This window comes from Macaca thibetana, chromosome 20, assembly GCF_024542745.1.
Source record: "Macaca thibetana thibetana isolate TM-01 chromosome 20, ASM2454274v1, whole genome shotgun sequence".
NCBI classification, from domain to species: Eukaryota; Metazoa; Chordata; class Mammalia; order Primates; family Cercopithecidae; genus Macaca; species Macaca thibetana.
The window spans coordinates 34,907,574-34,932,566 of NC_065597.1; the positions used below are offsets into that span (position 1 = coordinate 34,907,574).

Here is a 24,993-nt window from a genome sequence, read left to right on the forward strand (position 1 = left end):
GGTGCACACTCTAAGCCATGAAGAGGTGTGCTTTTATGCAGAGCTTGAGCTGGGAATTTGAAACTCTGAGCTCATCCTTTGTTTTCTCCACTTTGTCCAGTGTAGTTGGGAGCAACCAGCCAATTTAATACTCCCTAGTTTGACTACAATGTTCTAAGGGGTGGGGGGTGTAAAACATAGCCAAGGAGGACAGATGCAGGGGATAGTATGGCTGCTGGCTCATGCCTGCACTCTCCCCTGCATCATGTGGATGCTGTCTTCTCCCATTTATGACAGGGGTAAGGGAAGGGATGCGCTGTAAGATTTCTGGGCCTGACTGGGTGACTTCCACAAGCTCCTCTGAATTCATGCTCAGTCTCCAATCGTGGAGGACCCTGAGGCTGGGAGTGCTGTGCTTTCAGTGCTTTGCATGGTCAGCAGCCCCGGCTTCCCCTTTTCTCCAGTCTCAATCTCCCTACCCACTTCATACTCATGTGGAATTCTCTCCAGTTCTCCCACACCACGTTCCCTCCGCCTCTGCACCGGCAGAGCTCTCTTCCTCTCTCTGCCTGTCACTCCTGCTCACCCTGCGGCCCCTGTGTCGGTGGCACACATCCATTGCTGCGCGGGAGTGCTGGGATGGGGCTGCGGGTGTTATTTCCCCGTCCTCGAACTCCTCACACCTGTCTGCCCTCGCTGCTGTACTTGCCACCCACAGCCGACTACAAGACCCAAGAGGGCAGGGGCCATGCCCAACCTATGCCTCATTCTGTCTCCTGGCCCCCACGCCATATTTGGCACATAAGGACTGCTAAAAAAATTGTAGAAGAGGTCCACTCCTGAGAGGGAGTATTTATAGTCTCAGATCTGCCAGTTATGGGTTTGAGACCTTAAGACAGGTCTCTCATCTCTGCAAGCCTCTACAAAATGGGAGAACACCTAGATCGCAGGGCTGGCTGATAAGACAGAGACTATCCTACATACATTCAAGTACTTTGAAAAGGACCAAGTAATTATTCCATAAAACCTGGGATTCTCCAGGGGACCTGGAGCCTCCCCCTTTGTCAGTCAGACTGTAGACAGGTATGGCTTCTCGTCTCCCTCCTGGCTATGGAAAGAATATTTATCTCCTAAGACTATACTTTCAGGGATCATTTCTATGGTTGGTTACCAGAGAAGTTTCTCTGAACATGTAGAGCACTGGTAAAAATAAATAAATAAATAAGAAATCATTTACTTATTTATTTATTGAGACAGAGTCTCACTCTGTCGCGCAAGCTGGAGTGCAATGGCGCGGTCTTGGCTCACTGCAACCTCCCCCTCCCGAGTTCAAGTGATTCTCCTGCCTCAGTCTCCCGAGCAGCTGGGATTACAGGCGCCCACCACCACGCCTGGCTAATTTTTGTATTTTCAGTAGAGACAGGGTTTCGCCACGTTGGCCAGGCTGGTCTCAAACTCTTGACCTCAAGTGATCCACCTGCCTTGGCCTCCCAAAGTGCGGTATTACAGGCATGAGCCACCGTGCCTGGCCAAAAATAAATTTTAAAAAAGTTTATCTCCATTGTTTATTGTGTAAGATGTCACATCTAACAAAGTATGTTTGCTATGTAGAATGCCAAAGAAGTGTTGATTTAGTAACTCATTACTAAATTTCCCAAAATGAGGCACATGGATAGTCCTAGGCCGTTCTCAGGAAGGGAAAGCCCCAGCTTCAGGCATATTAAAGGCCCCAGAAGGCCTGCAGTGAAGAAATTTATGAATTTGGATCAACCTGCGGGTTCCAAAATGTACTTGATCATGAAGCTCATTTTTTAGGGGCGGGGGTGGAGTGTTTCTTCTACAGAACTAGGATTCAAGAAATTACACCTTAAAAACACAGACTTAGAAAGCTGCTATAGCCAGAACTGATATCTGGGGTTTTGTTTTTTCAGTTATTTGCTACTTAATAAAGGTCCAAACCAATAATTTCCTAAGTATTCAGAGTGGTGTGTGGCCCATGATCATGCCACATTGAGCAGCTGTGGTGGAAGCCCTGAATTTCTGCCATGTCCCACCTGTCAGCCGTCTTAGGCCCTAATTGCTGAGAGTCCCGTTTGCCCCCGTGCAGATGGGGTGCCAATCTGAACCCTGGACAGCTCTGTTCAGGGGCACCTTCCTGGCACTATTTATTTTGGACCTGTAGAACCTAGAGTTTAAGCCACAAACTGATATTTCAGGGGGTGAAACCTCGGCTCCTTTAGAAGCAGATGGTACCACAGCTGCCTGGGGCCTTGCGCCCTTTGCCAAATGGTGATGGCCTTGCCTCTGAAAAGAAACAGGCTTTTCCACCCAAGACTTTGGGAATCCTTAATGTTCGTTTTCCTAAACTAGCAGGACCTCATTCCCAAGCATGTGCAGAATCCAGCTGTTTGGCAGGAAGAGCACATCCTGTGGCTGAGCTTTTACTCCTGCTGCTACCCTTCTTTCCTTGAACTGGAAAGAAGGTGAGTAATTTCACACCTCATCATTTTTCCCCCATCATTTCATACCCACTCTAGTTACAAGTCATTTCTTCCTTGAAGCAAATTATCTCTTCGCAATTTGTGAATATTCATTGCCTTCTGATAGTTCTGTTCCAGAGGCACAGTTAATTGAAACTTTTTGCTATTTAACTCCTTACAAAAGGGTTTCAGTTGGCTTTGAAAGCATAACCACACATAAGACATCTTTGTACCTACCCAGCGTCTTGCCATGAGTTGTTTAGTGAATGTTTATCTTATGTAAACAATGTTTACAATAAGGATTCATTTAAATGATCACAAAAGGCTGATTTACTTTGCCAAGTAGAACACCTACCATAACATTACTCATGTAAAAATATATAAAACTGTGCTTTAAAGATTAGTTGCTGGCTGGGCACGGTGGCTCACGCCTGTAATCCCAGCACTTTGGGAGGCTAAGGCGGGCAGATCACCTGAGGTCAGGAATTCGAGACCAGCCTGGCCAACATGGTAAAACCTCGTCTCTACTAAAAATACAAAAAAATTAGCCGGGCGTTGTGGTGGGCGCCTGTAATCCTAGCTACTCGGGAGGCTGAGGCAGGAGAATCGCTTGACCCCAGGAGGCGAAGGTTGCAGTGAGCTGAGATCGTACCACTGCACTCCAGCCTGGGTGACAGAGCGAGACTCCGTCTCAAAACAAAACCACCACCAAAAAACAAAAAAAAGATTAGTCACCACAGTAGTATTTAAAGGATTAAAATTACAAACATAAGCTCAGTTTACAAAAAGCATGAAATTTGAGCAGGTGAAACTATTGCAGATTTGCCAAGGTGAAACCACTAACTACTAACTTTAAATGTGGGGAATTTAACTTTGATGGGTTCCTATATAAGCAAGCACTGTTTAAATCACGAAATGGGGGAAACACAGGTATATTCTTAGTAAATTAAAACTTTTAAGCTGAATGTGATGGTGCATGCCTGTAGTCCCAGCTGCCCAGGAGGCTGAGGCAAGAGGTGGCTTAAGCCAGGAGTTTGGGGCTGTAGCCCGCTACCATCCCACTTGTGAGTAGCCAATGTACTCTGGCCCAAGGAACAAAGCGAGACCCCATCTCAAAAACAAACACCAACAAAAACTTTCATGGCCTTACCTGATCATTCTTACTGGCACAAACAGTCCTCTTTGGAAAAACAAGCATTCAGGTTAAACACTGGCAACTCAACTGTTGACTATCTAGATACAACAAACGCAGAGTAAACTGCTAGGATGATAGGAGTCTCTCCCAGGGTCATTCATAGTAAAACTTTATTGAACAGAAAACCCAGCAAAGGTTTTCACCTCCGCAAAGTTCCCCTTAGTTTAAAGTAAAGCACTGCATTTTAAAAAGCAATTATACATAAGTCTTTCCTAGAAAAGTCCTGCTAAAACATGTCTAGCAATTTCATTGATTATATAAAGTAGTACACTTAGTGTAATTTAAACATTCCAACAGGAATCAAATCGTACCAGCAGAACCACTTCTGCATCTATGACTTCTATGTACAAACACACATGCAGACACACACATTTGGAAAAGTTCCTCAAGCATAAACATGCGACACCTAAGGCCTTCTACTTACAGTGCCTATTAAACTACATACAGTATATATTAAAGCTCTTCAGAATAAAGACATGAGAAGCCTTGGGCATTTTTTGTTCACCAATTTGTATCGCGGCTTCACGTTTCTGCTTTTGCTTGATCACAAAAGCATATCATTATCCACGCTGTTTTTAAAGAACTCATCATTGCCATGTCCAGGAGAGGCAATCTAGCTGGAGTCAGGTGATGCAGTCCATTCCTGTCAAAGCCTCCAGCAGCTACAGCACAAACACCATCAGTTTGCGATGGCTGGGGGGCCTTCTGGAAGAAGAGAGGCAAAGAAAGTCTTGAAGACAAGCCATGCTGTGCTCATAAATGAGGGGCTGGTCTGCTCGCCATCTAGCACGTCCCTGTCTGGAGGGAGGTGGTTGGGGTCTTCAGTTTCAGGATCGGTGCCTTCCTACAGGTAATGAAACACAATGAGAAAACGATTAGTGCTGTGATGAATACCAAATAATGTTAGGAAAGGGCAGGGTAAATCCCTGCCCCCCGCCCCACAGGCACAGCAGCAGGCAGCCAGGACCCCAGGGCATGATGTCCTAGGCTGGATAGGGCTCTTTCTCAGGCTTCCACAGCACAACCGTGTTGATGTTGTCAGAGTTTTGAATACTCCTGGCAGCAAATAGCAGAGCAAATGAAACAACTAGATCTGCAACTATTATTATTATTTTTATTATTATTTTTTTTTTTTTTTTGAGACGGAGTCTCGCTCTGTCGCCCAGGCTGGAGTGCAGTGGCCAGATCTCAGCTCACTGCAAGCTCCGCCTCCCGGGTTCACGCCATTCTCCCGCCTCAGCCTCCCGAGTAGCTGGGACCACAGGCGCCGCCACCTCGCCCGGCTAATTTTTTGTGTTTTTAGTAGAGACGGGGTTTCGCCGTGTTAGCCAGGATGGTCTCGATCTCCTGACCTTGTGATCCGCCCGTCTCGGCCTCCCAAAGTGCTGGGATTACAGGCTTGAGCCACCGCGCCCGGCCAACTATTATTATTTTTGAGACAGAGTCTCACTCTGTCACCCAGGCTGGAGTGCAGCGGTGCAATCTTGGCTCACTGCAACCTCCACCTCCCAAGTTCAAGCCATCTTTCCGCCTCAGCCTCCCTAGCAGCTGAGAATACGGGCACGGCTAATTTTTATATTTTTAGTAGAGATGGGTTGTCACCATGTTGGCCAGGCTGGTCTTGAACTCCTGACCTCAGGTGATCCACCTGCCTCAGTCTCCCAAAGTGCTGGGATTACAGGCATGAGTCACCACACCCAGGCTTCAACTATTATTAAACTAGTAGTTAACCACTTCATACCAGTTCTTATGGTATAACACACTGTTACAGACCACTGAACGCTCAAAATAGTGGGTTTAAAAAAATGTTATTTACTTAAGCCAAAATGCAAATTGCCACATGTCAAAAATATGTGATAGAATGTGATGGCACATTCAATGTTTTAAAAATAGCTGCTGCTCTAAGAAGAAAAAAATCATGAAATATTTAGCCCAATAAAATGGTAAACCACAAGCTGGAAATCTAAAGGTTACGGATTTGAGAGCCTGGCATATCATGTCAAGCTTGCCTGGGCTTCACGGGAGGCTCCATACCTGTAAGTTATTGTTGGGGTCCTGATTTACAACGTCAGGAGGAGGACCATCATTTGGGAAGTTCTGAACCAGCCTCGGTCTAAATGGAAACCACCCAACGTGATGCCTTCAAAGGAAGCACATAAAAATCCATCTTAGCTGATGTCACAGTGAGACTTACTCAAGAATCCAAGGCTCCCCACCCTCTAATCATAGCAGTACCCTGATGATAAGCTCACTGCAAGACCCATCTACAGAGGCGTTTGCCCACTGAAGGCAGGGACTGTGTTTTATTCATCATTGCACACCCAGCAATATAAATAGCACCTGGCACATGGTATGCACTCAATAAATGCTCATTTATATGAACTAAACCTTGCCCTTGAAAACCTGCACAAAGTGGGGAGAAAGCATATACCTACAAAACTATCATTATATATAACATAATGACAACCTACATTTGGTCATTTAAATATATGATTCTAGAGACTATAGAAAATATTAACTGTTTGATTTGAAGAAACCAATTAAATCCCAAGTCTTAAAACAAATATAACAAAATATTAGCAATGATTAATTGTGGATATTTGAGTGTTCATTATATTCTAATTATTTTTTATTTTTAAAAGCTAAAATAAAAATCCATTTTTACTATAAAGGAAAATTTCTTCTTTTAGTTTCAACCACGAAGACTCATCACTCTAGGCCAGGCTTTCTCAGCTTTCGCACTAGTGACATATTGAGCCAAATATTTACTGTGGGAGTTGTCCTGTGCATTGTAGAAAATTCAGCAGCACTCTTGCTTCTACTAACCAGATGCTAGCAGGACCACTTCCCCTAGATGTGACAAACAAAAATACCTACACATTGCCAAATGTCCCCTGGGGAGAGAGAGTACAAAACCACCCCCAGGTGAGTACTGCTCCAGGCCACAGCTAAAACCAAATGTCAGGTATGTGAAGATTCCCTTGCCTTTCAGGGCTATGCTAACAGTCAGTGCCTGACCTTTACCCTGGAAGGCAGCTGTGGCCTGATAAAGGCAAATATGTTCTCATTCAAAACAAATACAATTTGCTGTTCCATGCCTCAGTATGGCTACATAATTCTGGTTTGTGAGCCTGGAAGGTAAGGTAGCTTATCTAGAGGACAAGAGAATATTATTGTATTAATACAGGATTGATATGTTCTTGGGACCATACAACCAACCAAGGCATGAATTCCTTGTACTGAAAGTGCCAGAATGATATACTATTTATTATGTATTTATTCTAAGACAGGGTCTTGCTCTGTCACCCAGGCTGGAGCACAGTGGTGCGATCTTGGCTCACTGCAACCTCTGCCTCCTCAGTTCAAGCAATTCTCCTGCCTCAGCTACCCAAGTAAATCACAGGCCCGCGCCACCATACCCGGCTAATTTTTTGTATTTTTAGTAGAGACGGGGTTTCACCATATTGGCCAGGATGGTCTTGAACTCTTGGCTTCATGTGATCCTCCTGCCTCGGCCTCCCAAAGTGCTGAGATTACAGGCGTGAGCCACTGCGCCCAGCCACAGAATGATATGCTATTTAAACACACCTCCTTCTACAGTAACTGAGATTGCTCAAAAAAGAGCAAATCTGGCCAGGCGCAGTGGCTCACGCCTGTAAAACCAGCACTTTGGGAGGCCAAGGTGGGCGGATCACTTGAGGTCAGGAGTTCGACACCAGCCTGGCCAATATGGCAAAACCCCGTCTCTACTAGAAATACAAAAATTAGCCAGGCGTGGTGGCAGGTGCCTGTAATACCAACTACCCAGGAGGCTGAGGCAAGAGAATCGCTTGAACCCGAGAAGCGGAGGTTGCAGTGATCGTGCCATTATACTCCGGCCTGAGTGACAGAGCGAGACTCTGTCTCAAAAAAAAAAAAAAACACAAAAAACAAAAAAGAGCAAAATCTGCTTAGTGTGAACACAATGTAGCGTAATTTGTATTAGAGAAACCATCTGCTTACAGGTACATAACAACGGTGGCTCCCATGACCATGAGGAATCTGCTCAGGGAGGAGTAGAAGTAGAGGATACTGAGAAAAACAGAAAATGTAGCTGCTGAATAGGTCCAATCCAACCAATCTCGATTTATTTCATCATCTTCTTCCACAATAGGGCCACCTTGTGCATTCATCCGCAAATTTTGATTGGCTCCAGGATTAACAACCACTTGAGGAGCAGCATTCTGATTGGCTGGCTGGTTTTCAGCTGGAAACTGGTTGTGAATAGGGGCTGGAGCAGGTGCAGAGACCACAGGTATCTCTTGTGTACTTGGTGGTGGAACAAAAGCCCCCGATGCAGCAGTGGCTGCTAAACTAAAATAAAAATGACAGAGGCAGATACTGTTGAGACCAAAGCACCGTGAAGGCTGTGGCTTATTTACACAGCAGTCTTTTACTGTTAAGAATTTGAAGTAGGTAGATATGCATTTGATTTTCCTTCAATTTAGTGAAGAACTTCCTTACTAACTATATCTATAAATGCCTTTTCTAAGAGAAGCCACGTGGTGAATTTCACCTGGAATTAAACATCAAGGCCACTGTAAGATTATGGCACAGTAGCAAATTAAAATCTTCACAAAACTTTGAAGGTACCACAAATTGAAAAGAAAGTAACATGTTCTAAATAAAGTCACTAAACTGTGTATCAGACAAAAACACCCTTGTGTCAATATACAAATCAGGTAACAGCTGTCATTTACACTCTACTCCACCCACAGACCAAACAGAGCAGGGCTCTGCAGACTGATGAAAATACATTCATCCCTCCATTCTGAACTTGACAGGTAACATGGATAAAATTCCTCTCAATTCCCGGGAGCCCTGGCCACACCCAGCACAGCGGGAAGGACTCACTATTGCATGTAGTACTGTCGTGCATATATCTGCTGGAACCAGGAAAGCTGAAGCCACCCATAGGGTGTGTAACCGGAGAAACCAGGACCCAGGCCTTGGAATGCCTGCTGGGCAGCTTCAGGCCTATACACAGATTTAAAAAAACACTCATTTTGAGTGGGTTGAGTATGAGCAAATGAAAACTAAGTTTAAATTAAAATCTAGAATTCAAATGGAAGAGACAGAAGAATGGGATTTATGGCAGTTACATTGTAAATGACTGTATGATGCACCCATGTACCATAAGCACGGAAGGTACTAAATGACACAGCACTTCTACCACAGTCCTATCCCACAGGAAAACAACAGCCCTTGCCACCTACTTGCTGAGTGCATGTATAAACAACCTTTTGGGGTTAAGTAGATAGATCCCTGCTCAGTTTTGACTTGTTGAGTCTCACTGCAAGTCTCAACCCACTGTTTATCTTTTAGAGGGCAGCTCAAAAGTCACATTTCTCCCAGTCTTTCCTGAAGGAAATCTCTCCCATCCTCCTGATATCCACACTTTTTCCTCCACCCTCCATCTGTATCTATAGTGATGTGTGCATGTGGCATCACCTGCGCATGCTTACTGACTAGCTGGGGTCCTGTACAGGCTGCTGCATCCACAGCAATCTCACGAAGGAGATTTTACAAGGGGAACCCAAGTACAGCTCAGGGAAGACAGGGGCTTTACACAAGGTCACCGAGCTAGTTAAGTAGCAAGGCTGGATTTCAGAGCTGGTCTGATGTCAAATGCACGCTTCTTCAATCAGGCCACACAGCCCTCAACTTCATAGGGCAGGTGTATGTGGGTTATCTTTGGCTTTGTGCTTCTTACACAGTGTATTTCTTCAGTAGCACATCACAAAATTGAAAGCATAATAGAATTGCCCGAAGATCAGAAATTGGTTATGTGGTCATTCCTGCAGGTCAACTCATATCCTTAAGCACAGTTATATGTACTGGCTGTTCATTTGTTAAAGGAAATCAAGTTTAACTATGGTGAGATTCAGAAAGTCAAATACGAGCCTCAATTCTCAAGTTAGAAATAGTTGAATCAGAATAAGGGAAGAAGTTTTAAGTTTTTCTAACCAATAATTTTCTATCCAATAATTATCCAATTTATATGCTGACAATCTTTTAACTAAATTCCACACACAGAGTATTTCTAAAATAGTATTCCAATACAAGTAAGCCTTGGTATGATACTGTTTTTGATCATTTAAGAAAATTACAGTGCATGGAAATGAAATGATAGAGTGCTTTTAAGATTTTTGTTAGATCTGATAATGGCATTCTAGATATACAGGATAACTAAAAGGTTTTCATAGTTATATACTCAAGTATATAGGGATGAAATAACATAACTGGGGATTACTTTTAAATACTTTAAAAAAAAAGGGGAAAAGGTAATAGATGAGGTATGGTAAAACTCTGATTGTTATTTATTAGGCCTGGATGATGGTGTGGGGATTAATTATCTAGTCCCCACTGATGTTTATATTTGAAAGTTCCATTAAGGGAAAAAAAAAAAGAAAAACTCACTCCTGAAACACCTGGCTTTATACAATATTGCATATAAAAACTACTAGGCAAAGGGGGATGGGGAATTGGAGAGTTATGGAATTTCAACTTGTAGTTAATGAATTTTTCCCAAAAAACAAGGTATTCCAAGAGCTATAAAAATCCAAAGAACACAGCATTTAGTTTTGACTTTTGCTCTAAAGAAAAGCTTTAGGCCGGGCGCGGTGGCTCAAGCCTGTAATCCCAGCACTTTGGGAGGCCGAGACGGGCGGATCACGAGGTCAGGAGATCGAGACCATCCTGGCTAACACGATGAAACCCCGTCTCTACTAAAAAATACAAAAAACTAACCGGGCGCGGTGGCGGGTGCCTGTAGTCCCAGCTACTCGGGAGGCTGAGGCAGGAGAATGGCGTAAACCTGGGAGGCGGAGCTTGCAGTGAGCTGAGATCCGGCCACTGCACTCCAGCCTGGGCGACAGAGCGAGACTCCGTCTCAAAAAAAAAAAAAGAAAAGCTTTAATGGTTATAAAAAATGGCCAACTTTCCTAGTACCCCCAAGTCTCTGGAAGAATACTTCTTAAACAGTCTCTCCCTTGTTGTCACCCATTGTTACAATAAAGCACAAAGCCACTCAGCAAAGCAGCTGCACAATGCTTACAACAGCTTTTCTCCTGCAGCAGCAATTTTCTAGCATGACAGCAACCAAGTGGTCAGCACAATGGAAGGATAAAACACCTACATTTTTTTTTCAATATATGCATTGCCTACTTTTTAAATTTGTATATACTAAAAGGCTGTGTATTAAGAAAAGTTAAATATATAAGACATCTTTAAAGCGAAGCTATTTGTAAAGCAAAATTCTGTAGGTTTAAAAGTTCTGATTATATACGTGTAAACACACCTTACTCTTCAATGGATGCAAATGAGGCACATTCACGTTGCATAAGCCGAGATCTTTATTATAACACTCACCTTGAGATGTTCTCCCATTCAGGGGAAGAAAGGTTCCGAAGAACTTCCCTTTGCCTTAAACCATCACTTGAGGAATCCTCAGGATACTGTCCCCGATTAGAACCAGCGGGCTGCTCTGTGGATTCAGCCACCTAAATAAGTGTAACATGAACACAGAACAAGGGAGCTGACGCAACTGTCTGAAATCAAGCGAAAGGAATTATTTTGCTGTCAAGGGCTTAATGTCTCCTACCCCCCACCTCTGAACATGACAAAATTAAATAGAAGCAACATTATGTAAAAAAGTCTGACATTTATTACACACAATTTTCAATACACAGATGCTAACATATTCATTTTTTTCCCTACAGTAACGATGCTACACTTTCATTAAAATTTCATTAAAATCTTCCAATGAAGTTGTCATTGGTGAGAAAGCTTCTTGATAATGGTGCTAAACTTACTCATTGCAGAAATCTGACCAACAAGATTTATAAATAGAACCCGGCCCAAACTTTCTAAAATAGTATTCTCATACAAGTAAGCCTTGGTATGATACTGTTTTTGATCATTTTTTAAAAATTACAGTGCAGGGAAATGAAATGGTAAAGTGCTTTTAAGATTTTTGTTAGAATTGATAATGGCAAAATAGGGAATTTCCTATGCTCTGTTCAGATGTTCTAGGAAATATAATGCAAATTTAGAGTGCATCACTACACCAGAATACTAACACCATATATGTGAATAAACATTGTGAAATGAAAAATAAATGTTTTTGTCTGTCACATAGAAGTCTTTAGAGCCAGGTCCAGTCGCACATGCCTGTAGTCCCAGCTACTCAGGAGGCTGAGGTAGGAGGATCGCTTGCCTCAGGAGGTTGAGAAAAGCCTGGGCCACATAGCAAGACCATATTTAAAAAAAAAAAAATTCTTTAAAGATCACTTGATAAAGACTCTGATCTTTTCCTATCCAACTAATCATAATGAAAATTTCCAGAGGAAATATATTCACTTTTGTACTCTTTATAAAAATTAATGGCTCCTTTGAAAAAACTTGCTATGTGCTAAATTCAATAAAAATCCAATCAGTGTTAGTTCAGTAATCTCGATACACAGTAACCATAGATCAAATCATATCCCAGAAGATAGTGCAATATGTAACTCCACTTTTCCACTACAGCAGTAATGGAACAATCTGCTACTATGAACCTATCACTTGTGTTGATAATACAGTTTCTAATTCCTAGGAAAGAAACAAAATATTACTTGGTAATAACACCATACAGTCTCTCAATAAAAGTTTTATCCAACTTCTTTTATTACTCCCCTGAAAGTCTGAATGATACAAATTGTTATCATCATGTAGAAGGAGACACACCTTGGCACTGACTTCTGGCATTTTTGAAGGACTCTTCACATTGCACACCAGATGCAAAACATGCCGTTTTTCCTGCTAAAAGTAATAAGAAGGCACTTAAGGACCTGAACCTAACCTGGTGAGTGCTTAAAAACATTCAGAGATTAATGTGTAAGTGAGGTACCTTTGGAAGCAAGTCCCTGAGACATTGGTGATCCAACAGCAGCTTCCCGGAATAAATTAACCTCTGGTCCTCTGGACGCTGATCATGGAAAGAAAAACACAGGTCAGCATTTCACCCCCAAAAGTTCCTAAACACAGAAGAAACTGTTTTATACAAGTAATTTGATTATGTGTGTTTCCCCCCAGCATCACGGGAAAATACCTGCTCAAAAACCCCACATACAAAACTTCTATTTAGAAAGTGTCTTTAACTGGTCTCTAACATGCAAATAAACACAGAATGGCAAATTATCGGCTGGGCACAGTGGCTCATGCCTATAATTCAAGCACTGTGGGAGGCCAAGGCGGGCGGATCACCTGAGGTCAGGAGTTCGAGACCAGCCTGGCCAACATGGTGAAACCCCATCTCTACTAAAAATGCAAAATTAGCTGGGTGTGGTGGCTTGTGACTGTAACCTAAGCTACTCGGGAGGCTGAGGCAGGGGAATCACTTGAACCCGGGAGACAGAGGTTGCTGTGAGCCAAGATCACGCCACTGCACTCCGGCCTGGGCAACAGAGTGAGACCCTATCTTAAAAAAAAAAAAAAAAAAAAAAAAAAAGGCAAATTATCTCCAGTCCAAACCTATGGCAATGTACTTCTTAACTCCCAGGTAAACTGATTCCTGTTACTAAAAGCAACAAACAGCAAACAGGGCACCTACAACCAAATCGAGTTCGGTTTCAGAGAAAACTCAGAGTACTCCCAAGGCCAGCCTTAACCAAATCCACCTAGCAGTGCTCCAAAATAATGTGAAGCTATCCTAAACTGAAGCCTTCACAGATGATTTCTTGGCATACAAATGCAGTTATAGAGGAGATGGCATGTGGGTGACATTATACACAACCACCCTGTGAGATTTAGTATCCCTATTTTAAGGGAGGAAAGTCTGAAAAACTGACTTGTCCAAGGTCATCTGCTGCCACAGTGTCACAATTCCCACCCCTCTTCTCCATATCACCGATTTTAACGCCACAGGGACTGCACACTCTTTTATACAAATCTCTTTTTTTTTTTTTTTTTTTTTGAGACGGAGTCTTACTCTGTCGCCCAGGCTGGAGTGCAGTGGCCAGATCTCAGCTCACTGCAAGCTCCGCCTCCCGGGTTTACGCCATTCTCCTGCCTCAGCCTCCCGAGTAGCTGGGACTACAGGCGCCCACCACCTCGCCCGGCTAGTTTTTTGTATTTTTTAGTAGAGACGGGGTTTCACTGTGTTAGCCAGGATGGTCTCGATCTCCTGACCTCGTGATCCGCCCGTCTCGGCCTCCCAAAGTGCTGGGATTACAGGCTTGAGCCACCGCGCCCGGCCTACAAATCTCATTTTTAAAATCTATTTGAAACTCCTTCTAAACTGTACTTAAAAATAATGGCTTCAAATAATATTAACATATAAACTGTCTATTGGAGATCACTAAGGTGTTAATCTACTCGTGCCAGAATAACTGATTATGCAAAACCTGGAATAAAGGTGTTCCTGCCAAGTAGCTTGAGATAATTAAAGCAAGCTGTTTAAAACAAACAAAACGGCAAAAAGTGCATCTACTTATCCATATACATCAGGACTTTTTGACACTGTAACTGAACCAAAATAAATATACTGAATGCTGTGTTCACCGGTTTTCTCACTGACAGGTGAGAACTTTAAAGGTAAATGCTAATATATACATACATTTGTAGAACAGTACCTTTTGTATATGTAGGGTCCTGCATTTATTAGAGTTCAACCACTAGAAAAGGCTAGAAAACCACAGCTGCCAGTGGTTTTCATTTTCCCCCTTTCAAAGGCCTAACTTGATATTGAGTCTTCACGCAGATGGCTGATTTGAAAAATATTAAATAGGCCGGGCGTGGTGGCTCACGCCTGTAATCCCAGCACTTTGGGAGGCAGAGGCGGGTGGATCACGAGGTCAGGAGATTGAGACCATCCTGGCGAACACGGTGAAACCCTGTCTCTATTAAAACTACAAAAAATCAGCCGGGCGTGGTGGCGGGCGCCTGTAGTCCCAGCTACTCGGGAGGCTGAGGCAGGGGAATGGCGTGAACCCGGGAGGCGGAGCTTGCAGTGAGCCGAGATCAGGCCACTGCACTCCAGCCTGGGCGACAGAGTGAGACTCCGTCTCAAGAAAAAAAAAAAAAAAAGAAAAATATTAAGTAAAGTCAACGACTATTACAAAGTAGGCCTTCTCATAATATATCATTTTCTACCACAGAAAACAAATGATAAGTATGTTTCAGCCATAATAATTTTTAGACACAAATTTGTATACCTGAGAGGTATTTGTTTACAATCTTAGGTCTTCAGACTGAACAGATGGGAGCCGCGTTCCTCACCAAAGGAAGCCCTCAAGAAAAACCCTCCTCCAAAACCCTGCCTTTTGCCATATGATGCAACCATAGGCTACACCTGCTTCACCAATTTGTGTACCCAATAGCCATTCTCATGGCAACACAGCCACCCAGTTTCTTGGAAGCAGTTATAGTGAAACTGAAAAATGTGCCAGGGTGACTTCTAGAGGACATGGAATGCAAGCTTACGAAATAAATACGCAAATTTCAAAATAACAACTCAGAAGGAAAACTCACTTCTAAAACATTCTTAACCATATGGAACAAAAACAGACACAGGCGCTACCACAAGTTGGAACTCACGACTTCACTATCTTTTCCTGCCCGGATGCCCTCTCCTGTGTGATGAAGAATTATGCTCGTGGGCAGTGAAGAACACTGCTGACACTTACATAATATCAGAGCAGAAAGTAAATACAGGAAGGGCCAGCTTACAGCCTCATCACGTGGTGGCCAGGGCAGGCGGTGCTAAGGGTGATGTTGACAGATGCGTCAACCAAAACAAAGCAAGGAAGTCTTGCTAATAATGGAGAGGCTGCCGTCCTAAAACCAGACTGAAGGCGACTCCTGCCTGCTTCCCTTCTCAGTCGCTCTTGGTCAGAAAGTGCACGGGGCTCCACCCCGGGACTCGGCAATGGCTGCGCGGTCCAGTGCGACAGGGAGGGGCACGGCGGAAGGTGGACAGGGAGGAGAAGAGCCACGTCCTGCTTCTGGGTGTGGGGCCTTCCGTCCACAGTGTCTGGGCGGTCCCCAGGTTTCTCAAGCCACGGCCCCGGGTGGCACCTGCCCGCTCCTCTCCCCGCAGAGAGGCTGCGTTCAGAAACCTCATTTTGCAGCACGGATGTTTTCTTACTTCTAGCCATTGGATGCAAGCTCAGTTAGGAATACCGAGTTGCCTGGCAGCTGGGGGGAAAGAGGCTTGGAGGGTGAAATGACTCGCCCAAGGTCAGGCTGCTGATTACTGACGGCCCCTGGGCAACCGAGGGGAGCCAGCGTCGGCGGGGCAGGGAAGGAGAGACCACAGCCCTCGGGGAGGTGACCGGCCGGGCGATCGCAGCCGTCAAGGGGAGGAGGCCACAGGACAGGGCAGGCGGACGTGGCATTTCTAGCAGAGGGCGGGGGACCACAGCCTAGGGGCGGGAATTCGGGGCCGCTCTCACCGGACGCTCGGGGTAGACGCGGCTCAGGTGGGCCTTGAGGTGGCCCACGCTCCAGCTGCGGTCTCCACTCAGCTCCAAGTCGCGGTGGCGCTGGTTGGGGCTCTTCACCAGGAGCGTGACGGGTTCGGGTTCGGTCTGGGACTCCATGGCGGCGTCGGGGCTCCTCTGCGCTCCGAGGTGCCAGACAGGTGGCGTAGCAGCCGCCCGCAACCTCCGCAACGACCGTTCGCGTCTCTGGGGCGCGCGCCCCCGCTTTGGGTGCCTTTTATAGGAGCCCCGCGCCCGGCTCTGCGGACAGAACGCTCTGTGGCTGCCGCCCATTGGCTGAGGCGGAGGCACTGTCCCAACGTGGCCCAATCGGCGCCCGGATCCGGGTGGCAGAGGGCGGACCGAGCACGTGGGCGCGGGCTGATGCAACCCGCCGCCTCTGCGTCACCCCGAGGCGCGGCTGCGCCCCGGGAACCCGAGTTCGGCGGCCATGTTTGGGTGCGCTGAAGGCCGCGCGGGGAGCTTGGCCTGAGACCTGGGGGACCCCCAGCTCGGGTGGCTGAGGGCGCCCGAGGCAGGGGGTAGGGAGTGGGGTATCCCAGCAGACCCCAGTTTAGCAGTCTCTGCAAATTGTTTCCTCACAAAGCCGCACCCCCACCCTTTTTCACCCCAGGTGCCAGTGCCCACTTCCCGTTTTTCTGCCTCCGGTGGCCCCACGTGGACACCTACGGGGAAGCGCGTCCTACAGGGGAAGACTACCCACTCGGCCCTCAAAGAAAGGCTGGGCGACCCCGTGTGCAGGGCCACCTAGGAGAACACCACGTGCTCCTAAGGACAACGAAGGAGCGAGGCCAGATCTTCCTTGGGCTGGGAGGATGAAGGCATCCAGGCAGCTGTTGACAATTTCCCTGGGCCTCAGACTTGAATGTTTGGGACATCACCCTTATGATGATTGACAAGTCAGCCACAGTCCTGCGCACACTGGACCCCCCCCAAAAGGGCATCACTTTATAAGATACACATGCACCTGTTAAATTGGGGCTGAGACGAGGAGGGCGGGGTTCTCCGATTCCCAAAGTGGGACCATAAAGACCTCTGTATTGTAGGCATTCCTTCCTCCTCCTCTGTAGGAAAAAAAAAAAAAAAAAAAAAAAAAGTCTTGAAAAACAAAACTGACATCGCCCCGGCCATCTCCTTGTTCCAACCGCCTTGGGACATCTGTTTTTTCAGGTGTTGTCAGGAGCTTGCCAAGGGCAGGAAGGTAACAGGAGGAGCCTGGTCTGGCTGGTGGGTATATTCATCTGCTGCAGCTGCCATAACAAAGTGCCACAAACTGGATGGCTTAAGACGGGGTCCCCAACCCCCCGCCCGCACCCCCGGCCATGGACCACTATGAGTCCCTGGCCTATTGGGAACCAGGCGGCACCACAGGAGGTGAGCCAGTAGCCAAGCTTCATCTGTATTTACAGCTGCCCCCTATCGCTGCATTACCACCTGAGCTCAGCCTCCTGTTAGATCGGGGGCATTACATTCTCATAGGAGCCGAACCCTATTGTGAACTGTGCACGCAAGTGAACTAGGCTTTGCTCCTTACAAGAATCGAATGCCTGATGATGGGAGGTAGAGCTGAGTTGGTGATGCTAGTGCTGGGAGTGGCTGCAAATACGGATTAACATTAGCAGAGATGTTTCACTGCACAGAGGCCATGATAAATCAATTGTTTGCAGACTCGTATCAGAACACTATCAGTGAGTGGCAAGTTGCATCTGGTGGCAGGCTTTACAGTGGCAAGTGTATGTACTTCAGTTGTACAGCTGCATCTGGTGGCCTTAAAAGTATGTTTGAGGCCGGGCGAGGTGGCTCATGCCTGTAACCCCAACACTTTTGGAGGCCGAGGCGGGCAGATCACGAGGTCAGGAGTTCCAGACCAGCATGACCAACATGGTGAAACCTTGTCTCTCCTAAAAAATACAAAAAATAGCCGGTCATGGTGGCACGCACCTGTAATCCCAGCTACTCAGGAGGCTGAGGCAGGAGAATTGCTTGAACTCAGAAGGTGGAGGTTGCAGTGAGCCGAGATTGTGCCTTCACACTCCAGAGTGAGACTCTGTCTCAAAACAAACAAACAAACAAACAAACAAAAAACACAAAAAAACTAAACAACAACAACAAAACAATGTTTGAGACAACTTCAAATCTCCACATGTCCTGGATTAAAGTCTAGGCTTTAATCCTGAGATGGCCACAAAAGCACTGAAAAGCCTGCTTTCATTTCCAACATCCTTTTTTTTTTTTTTTTTTTTTTTTTTTTTTTTTTTTTTTTGAGACAGGGTCTCACTCTGTCTCCAGGCTGAAGTGCAATGGCCCAATCTCTGCCCACTGCAACCTCCGCCTCTCTGGTTTAAGCCATTCTCATGCCTCATGCCTCCACCTCCCGAGTAGCTAGGATTACAAGAGTGTGCCACCACACTTGGCTATATGTATATATTTTATTATTTTTAGTAGAGACAGATGGAGTTTTGCTATGTTGGCCAGGCTGGTCTTGAACTCCTCGCCTCAAGTGATCCATCTGCCTTGGCCTTCAAAAGTGCTGGGATTACAGGTGTGAGCCACCACGCCTGGCCTATTGCAACATCCTATCTCTGTGAAGCAGGGTTTTCTGCAGTGACGGCAACCAAAATGAGGAGACTCGACATAAGTAACATCCTTCGGGTGTCACTGTCTCCCATCTCCCACAGATGGGACCGTCTAGTTGTAGGAAAACAAGCTCAGGGTTCCCACTGATTCTACATTATGGTGAATTGTATAATTATTTAATTATATATTACAATGTAATAACAATAGAAATAAAGTGCACAATAAATGTAATGTGCTCGAATCATCCTGAAACCATGCCCCCCACCCCACCTCTGGTCTATGGAAAAACTGTCTTCCACAAAACTGGTCCCTGGTGCCAAAAAGGCTGAGGATGGCTGGCTTAAGAAACAGGAATCTATTGTCTTGGTTCTGGAAACTGGAAGTCTAAGATCAAGGTGTCCACAGGGTTAGTTCCTCCTGAGGTCTCGGGGGAGAATCTTCCAGGCCCCTCTCCTATCTGGGTACTTTGCTGGCACTTTTTTTTTTCTTTTTCTTTTTTTTTTTTTTTTTGAGACAGTCTTGCTCTGTTGTACAGGCTGGAGTGCAGTGGCACAATCTTGGCTCGCTGCAACCTCCACCTCCCAGGTTCAAGCAATTCTCCTGCCTCAGCCTCCCAAGTAACTGGGACTACTGGCGCCTGCCACCACGCTTGGCTAATTTTTGTATTTTTAGTAGAGATGGGGTTTCACCATGTTGACCAGGCTGGTCTCAAACTCCTGACCTCATGATCCGCCCACCTCGGCCTCCCAAAGTGCTGGGATTAAGGCGTGAGCCAGCGCCCCTGGCCTGCTGGCACTCTTTGACGTTCCTTGGCATATAGAAGCATCACCCCAACCTGCCTTCATCTTCTCATGGGTTCTCCTTGTGTAGGTCTCTTCACATCATCTTCCCTGTGTGCATGTCTGGCTCTGTATCCACATTTCCTCTTTCCATAAGAGTACCAGTCATTGTGGATCAGAACCCACACTAATAACCTCATCTTAACTCCATCATCTGCAAAGCCCCTATTTCCCAATGCTGCCACATTCACAGGTACTGCTTAGGGCTTCAGCATCTCTTTGGAGGACTCAGTTCAGCCCACAGTAGTCAACCTTAATATAACACAGAATACAGGGTGGTTTCTTTCTCAGCTGTCTTTATATTAAGATGAGAGGTTGAGGGCTTTGGAAATAAATTGTCCCCATACTCAGCTTTCTGCATTTGGTTTTGGTCTGCTGAGAAGGCTCTGACCTTTTTTGGTTTTTTGAGACGGAGTCTTGCTCTGTTGCCCAGGCTGGAGTGCAGTGGCATGATCTCGGCTCACTGCAAACTCCACCTCCTGGGTTCAACAATTCTCCTGCCTCAGCCTCCCAAGTAGCTGGGATTACAGGTGCCCGCCACCACGCCAGGCTAGTTTTTGTATTTTTAGTAGAGACGGGGTTTCACCATGTTGGCTAGGTTGGTGTCGAACTCCTGGCTTCAAGTGATCCACCTGCCTCAGCCTCCCAAAGTGCTGGGATTACAGGTGCGAGCCACCGCCTGGCCTAACCCTTTTTTCATCAAAGCTGGCTTCATGGGCGTGACGATGTAGTAGATGGGGCCCTGTGCTTGGTTTAATGCTCTGCTGTTATCTTTAAATTCTTAATAAGTTTTAAACAGAAGCCCTGCATTTTCATTTTGCACTGGGCCCCACAAATTCTATAGCTTTTCACACACCAGGATGGGAGATAATAACTGATTATGATCTGGTAGTCTTGCAACTAGGGAGAAGCTAACCAGTGGAGCAAGCCCAGGTCAAACCAACATAGGCCTTAAAGGAGGCAGCGAGGCAGGAGGCGACAGCTGCATTGAGAAATCAAATATGCCAGTAGTGTGGTTTCCCCTCACCTGCAGTGACAAGCCTCAGGGCCCCTTAAGATGTTAAGATATCTTATCCCTTCCCACTCAGAAGAAAGAAAGTTCAGGAGTGTGATTTTGCATTTTTTTCCCCTAGGGAAAAGGCAATCCAATTTCTGCAATTCTCTCTTGAGTTATCTCCCAATGAGATAGCTCCTTTTAAAGAAATTTGGGGACAGGAGTGGTGGCTCATGCCTGTAATCCCAGCACTTGGGGAGAGCAAGGCAAGCACATAACTTCAGGTCAGGAGTTCGAGACCAGCCTGGCCAACATAGTGAAATGTCGTCTCCACTAAAAATAGAAAAAAAATAGGCATGGTGGCGGGCACCTGTAATCCCAGCTACTCAGGTGGCTGAGGCAGGAATCGCTTAAACCTGGGAGGCAGTGGTTGCAGTGAGCTGAGATCATGCTACTGCACTCCAGTCTGGGAGACAGAGCGAGACTCAGTCTCAAATTAAAAAAAAAAAAAAAAAAGAAATTCGGTGATTCTGCTTATAGCGCATTTAGGAAAATGTTAAATTCAGGTCAACAAATATGCCAGGAATAGAGAGATAAACACAGCATGACCCTACTCTCAATGACTTTACAAGTATAATGAGGATGCTAACAAAAACACAGAAATAAAAGCCTATCCCAAAGTCGAATACATTTCTGAAGGATCTATGATTACATTGAGAAAAGAAGAAAGGGAGTCAGAGAAAACTTGATAGAAGAGGTAGAATTTGAGTTGAATTCTGGGATGGGTGAGATTTGAATAAAAATAATAATGGCAGCAATTACTGACTAAACACCATGGAGTGCCAGTGACTTTATATGCAGAATTTGAATGGGCAGGTAGAGCTCACTGGTTCAACTCATGGGGCCAGACCCCAGTTGCTTGTTTTCAAACCCGGCTTTTGCCACTTACTATGTGACCTTAAGCAAGTTACTTAACCTCTCTACCTAATTTTCCTCATCTGTAAAATAGGAAATATAGGAATAATAATAATAATAGTATCTTCTGTTTCATAGGGTTTTTGTGAGGCTTAAATAGTACAAAGTTGTTAAGTTCTTGGGACAAACCCAGACATTTACTACGTGCTCGATAAATGTTAGCCATTAATATTTAGAGGACTGGACTGAGTCCAGTACAGTGGTTCCCAAATCTTGCTGTGCAACAAAATCACTGCAAGAACTTTTTTTCTTTTTTGAGATGGAGTCTCGCTCTTGTCACCCAGGCTGGAGTGCAGTGACGTGATCTCGGCTCACTGCAACCTCTGCCTCCTGGGTTCCAGTGATTCTTCTACCTCTGCCTCCCAAGTAGCTGGGATTATGCCTGCCACCATGCCTGGCTAATTTTTTTGTATTTTTAATAGAGACGAAGTTTCTCCGTGTTGGCCAGGCTGGTCTCAAACTCCTGACATCAGGTGATCTGCCTGCCTTGGCCTCCCAAAGTGCTGGGATTACAGGCGTGAGTCACCACGCCTGGCCAGGGTATACTTTTAAATAAGAATAATGACCACATCGTTATCATTATAATAATGACAATATCAGATAATAATGAGTGGTAAGACTGGAAAAAAGTCTTGGGGCCAGCTCAGAAAAGACTTTGAATGGTCACCCTTGGGAGTGTGGGCCTTATTTTGTGGACACTGGAGGTTTTTGAGCAGTAGAAAGGACAGATCAGAATCAGTATGGATCCACGTCATTATGAAGGGGGAGAGACTCGAGGCCAGGAGACTGATCAGTTCATTCAAGAGGAAATGTGGGCCAGGCACGGCGGCTCATGCCTGTAATCCCAGCTCTTTGGGAAGCCAAGGCAGGCAGATCACCTGAGGTCAGGAATTTGAGACCAGCCTGGCCAACATGTCGAAACTCTGTCTCTATTAAAATTACAAAAATTAGCTGGGCCTGGTGGTGGGTGCCTGTAATCCCAGCTACTTGGGAGGCTGAGACAGGAGAATTGCTTGAACCTCAGGAGGGAGAGGTTGCAGTAAGCCAAGATCACACCACTGCACTCCAGACTGGGCAACAGAGCAAGACTCCATCTCAAAAAAAAAAAAAAAAAAATAGGCCGGGTGCGGTGGTTCATGCCTATAATCCCAGCACTTTGGGAGGGTGAGGCGGGCGGATCACAAGGTCATGAGATCAAGACCAGCCTAACTAACATGGTGAAACCCTGTCTCTACTAAAAATACAAAAATTAGCTGGGCATGGTGGCACCCACCTGTAATCCTAGCTACTCGAGAGGCTGAGGCAGGAGAATTGCTTGAACCCGGGAAGCGGAGGTTGCAGTGAGCCGAGATTGCACCACTGCACTCCAGCGTGGCGATGGGACGAGACTCCATCTCAGGAAAAAAAAAAAAAAGTAGAAAAAAGAAATAAAGTGGGAGAGAAAGCATGTGAGGGAATGCAAGTTAGTAAGCTGAAGGGAAATCCACAGTGTTCAATGGGATTTCTGGAAATGTGGAAATGAAAGAAACACGGAAACTCTTTAACTTGATTGTGGTAGTGCTGCAGTGTTGCTGTCACTCTGTTGTGATCGAATTCATGTTTGCATTCTGAGATGCAGACAGGAATGGAAGAACCAAGGCCTATCTTATTTTACAATCAGGCTGTGAAGGTAGAGAATGGGCCTTTGCAAAACCCGAGTCAGCCAGAGATCATTGCCAGTACTCATGTTTTATTTGAAGCAGTCTGGTGTCTTAGGCCCTCCTGAACTTCCGTACTTTGTTTTTTGAACTCATGGTTGTTGTTTTCTTTTTCTTTTTTTTTTGAAGTCATTTAAACTCCAACCAGAATCTGTGCTTTTTATGTCATTCTTAAGTCCTAATTTGGCCACCCACATGAGCCACCTTCTTTAGCCCAGGAAATGGACGTCCTGTTCCATACTAATGAAACCCTTCCCACAGCAACTCTCCTGCCCTCGCTAAGCCAGAAGCAGCTTCCCTTCTCTACAAGAAGTAGCTCCCCAAGGCAAATCCTCCCTTAACACTGTGGCCCATGAAGGGGAAGTGTTTTTGTTTGAAGGAAGGGGAATCTCAGACTGTGGTTATCAACTTTTGAGGACTTGGGGCACCCACTTCCCTGTTACTCCCCTGTGCAACCTGATTCTTCTTCTTCTTCTTTTTTTTTTTTTTTTGAGACAGAAGTCTTGCTCTGTCACCAGGCTGGAGTGCAACGGCATGATCTCAGCTCACTGCAATCTCTGCCACCCGGGTTCAAGCAATTCTCCTGCCTCAGCCTCCTGAGTAGCTGGGACTACAGGCGCCCGCTGCCACGCCCAGCTAATTTCTGTATTTTTAGTAGAGACAGGGTTTCACCATGTTGGCCAGGATGGTCTCAATCTCTTGACCTCGTGATCCACCCACCTCAGCCTCCCAAAGTGCTGGGATTGGAGGCATGAGCCACCGCGCCCGGCCGCTACCTGATTCTTAAAGGTGTTTGTTACACACGATTTTTAAATGGAAGAAAATGAAAACTGAGCTAGTTTTTGGGAACCTCAAAGTGTCTCTTGAATAGGAGACACCAGAGGGTATGACCAGTCAAGACTGACAACGGGGGCCAAGCTATGGCAGCAGAACAATGGGTCTGATAGTTAAACTCAGCCCTTAGAAAGTTTTACAGCATACCCAGAGTTGCTGGATAAGTCAACAGAGAATTACCAGATGACCCAACAATGCCTCTCCTAGATAACTATCTACCCAAAAGAATCGAAAGCACTTTTCACAAAAATTTGTCCATGAATATTCATAGCAGCATTATTTATAATAGCACAAAAGGTGGAAACCACCCAAAGGTCCACCAACTGAATGAATAAGCAAAATACAGTATATCCACACAATGCAATATTATTCAGCCTTAAACAGGAATGAAGTGCTGATGCATGCTACAATATGGACGAGCCTTGAAAACACGATGCTAAGTGAAAACGCCAGACACAAAAGGCCACATAAGGCCACATATTGTATCTACTTATTTGAAATATCTAGAACAGGCAAATCCATAGACACAGAAAGCAGATGAATGCTTGCCAGGGGTTAGTGGGGATTTACTGCTTAATAGGTCCAGGATTTCCTTTTGGGGCGATGAGAATGTTTTGGAACGAGATAGTGGTGATGGTTGCACAACACTGTGAATGTACTAAATACCACTGAATTACACTTTAAAATAGTTAAGGCCGAGCACAGTGGTTCACACCTGTAATCCCAGCACTTTGGGAGGCCGAGGCGGGCGGATCACTCGAGGTCAGGAGTTGGAGACCAGCCTGGCCAACATGGCAAAACCCCATCTCTACAGAAAAAAAAAAAAAAATACAAAAAGTAGCTGGGCCTGGTGGCCTGTGCCTGTAATCCCAGCTACTTGGGAGGCTGAGGCACAAGAATCG

At 45.5% G+C, this 24,993-nt stretch overlaps 2 protein-coding genes and 1 pseudogene across 4 annotated transcripts in view; 2 read left to right on the top strand and 1 right to left on the bottom strand.

Annotated features, from left to right (window-relative positions):
* LOC126943899 (metallothionein-1E-like) overlaps positions 1-24,993 on the top strand; it is a 374,938-nt gene that overhangs the window by 82,590 nt on the left and 267,355 nt on the right. The gene's annotated exons all lie outside the window — the stretch shown is intronic.
* On the top strand, positions 1,112-1,190 carry LOC126945163 (uncharacterized; annotated as a pseudogene).
* On the bottom strand, positions 3,743-16,745 carry HERPUD1 (homocysteine inducible ER protein with ubiquitin like domain 1). 2 transcript variants are annotated; one of them, XM_050773010.1, is made up of 8 exons: positions 16,128-16,745; positions 12,584-12,661; positions 12,421-12,495; positions 11,065-11,195; positions 8,548-8,670; positions 7,657-8,007; positions 5,689-5,794; positions 3,743-4,498 (listed from the first exon to the last, which is right to left on the bottom strand). In XM_050773010.1, the coding sequence occupies exons 1-8, from the start codon at positions 16,446-16,448 to the stop codon at positions 4,334-4,336; spliced, it is 1,350 nt and encodes a 449-aa protein (XP_050628967.1). In that variant the 5' UTR covers positions 16,449-16,745; the 3' UTR covers positions 3,743-4,333. The 2 variants fall into 2 exon arrangements, with proteins under 2 accessions (XP_050628967.1, XP_050628968.1); XM_050773011.1 differs by lacking the exon at positions 12,421-12,495.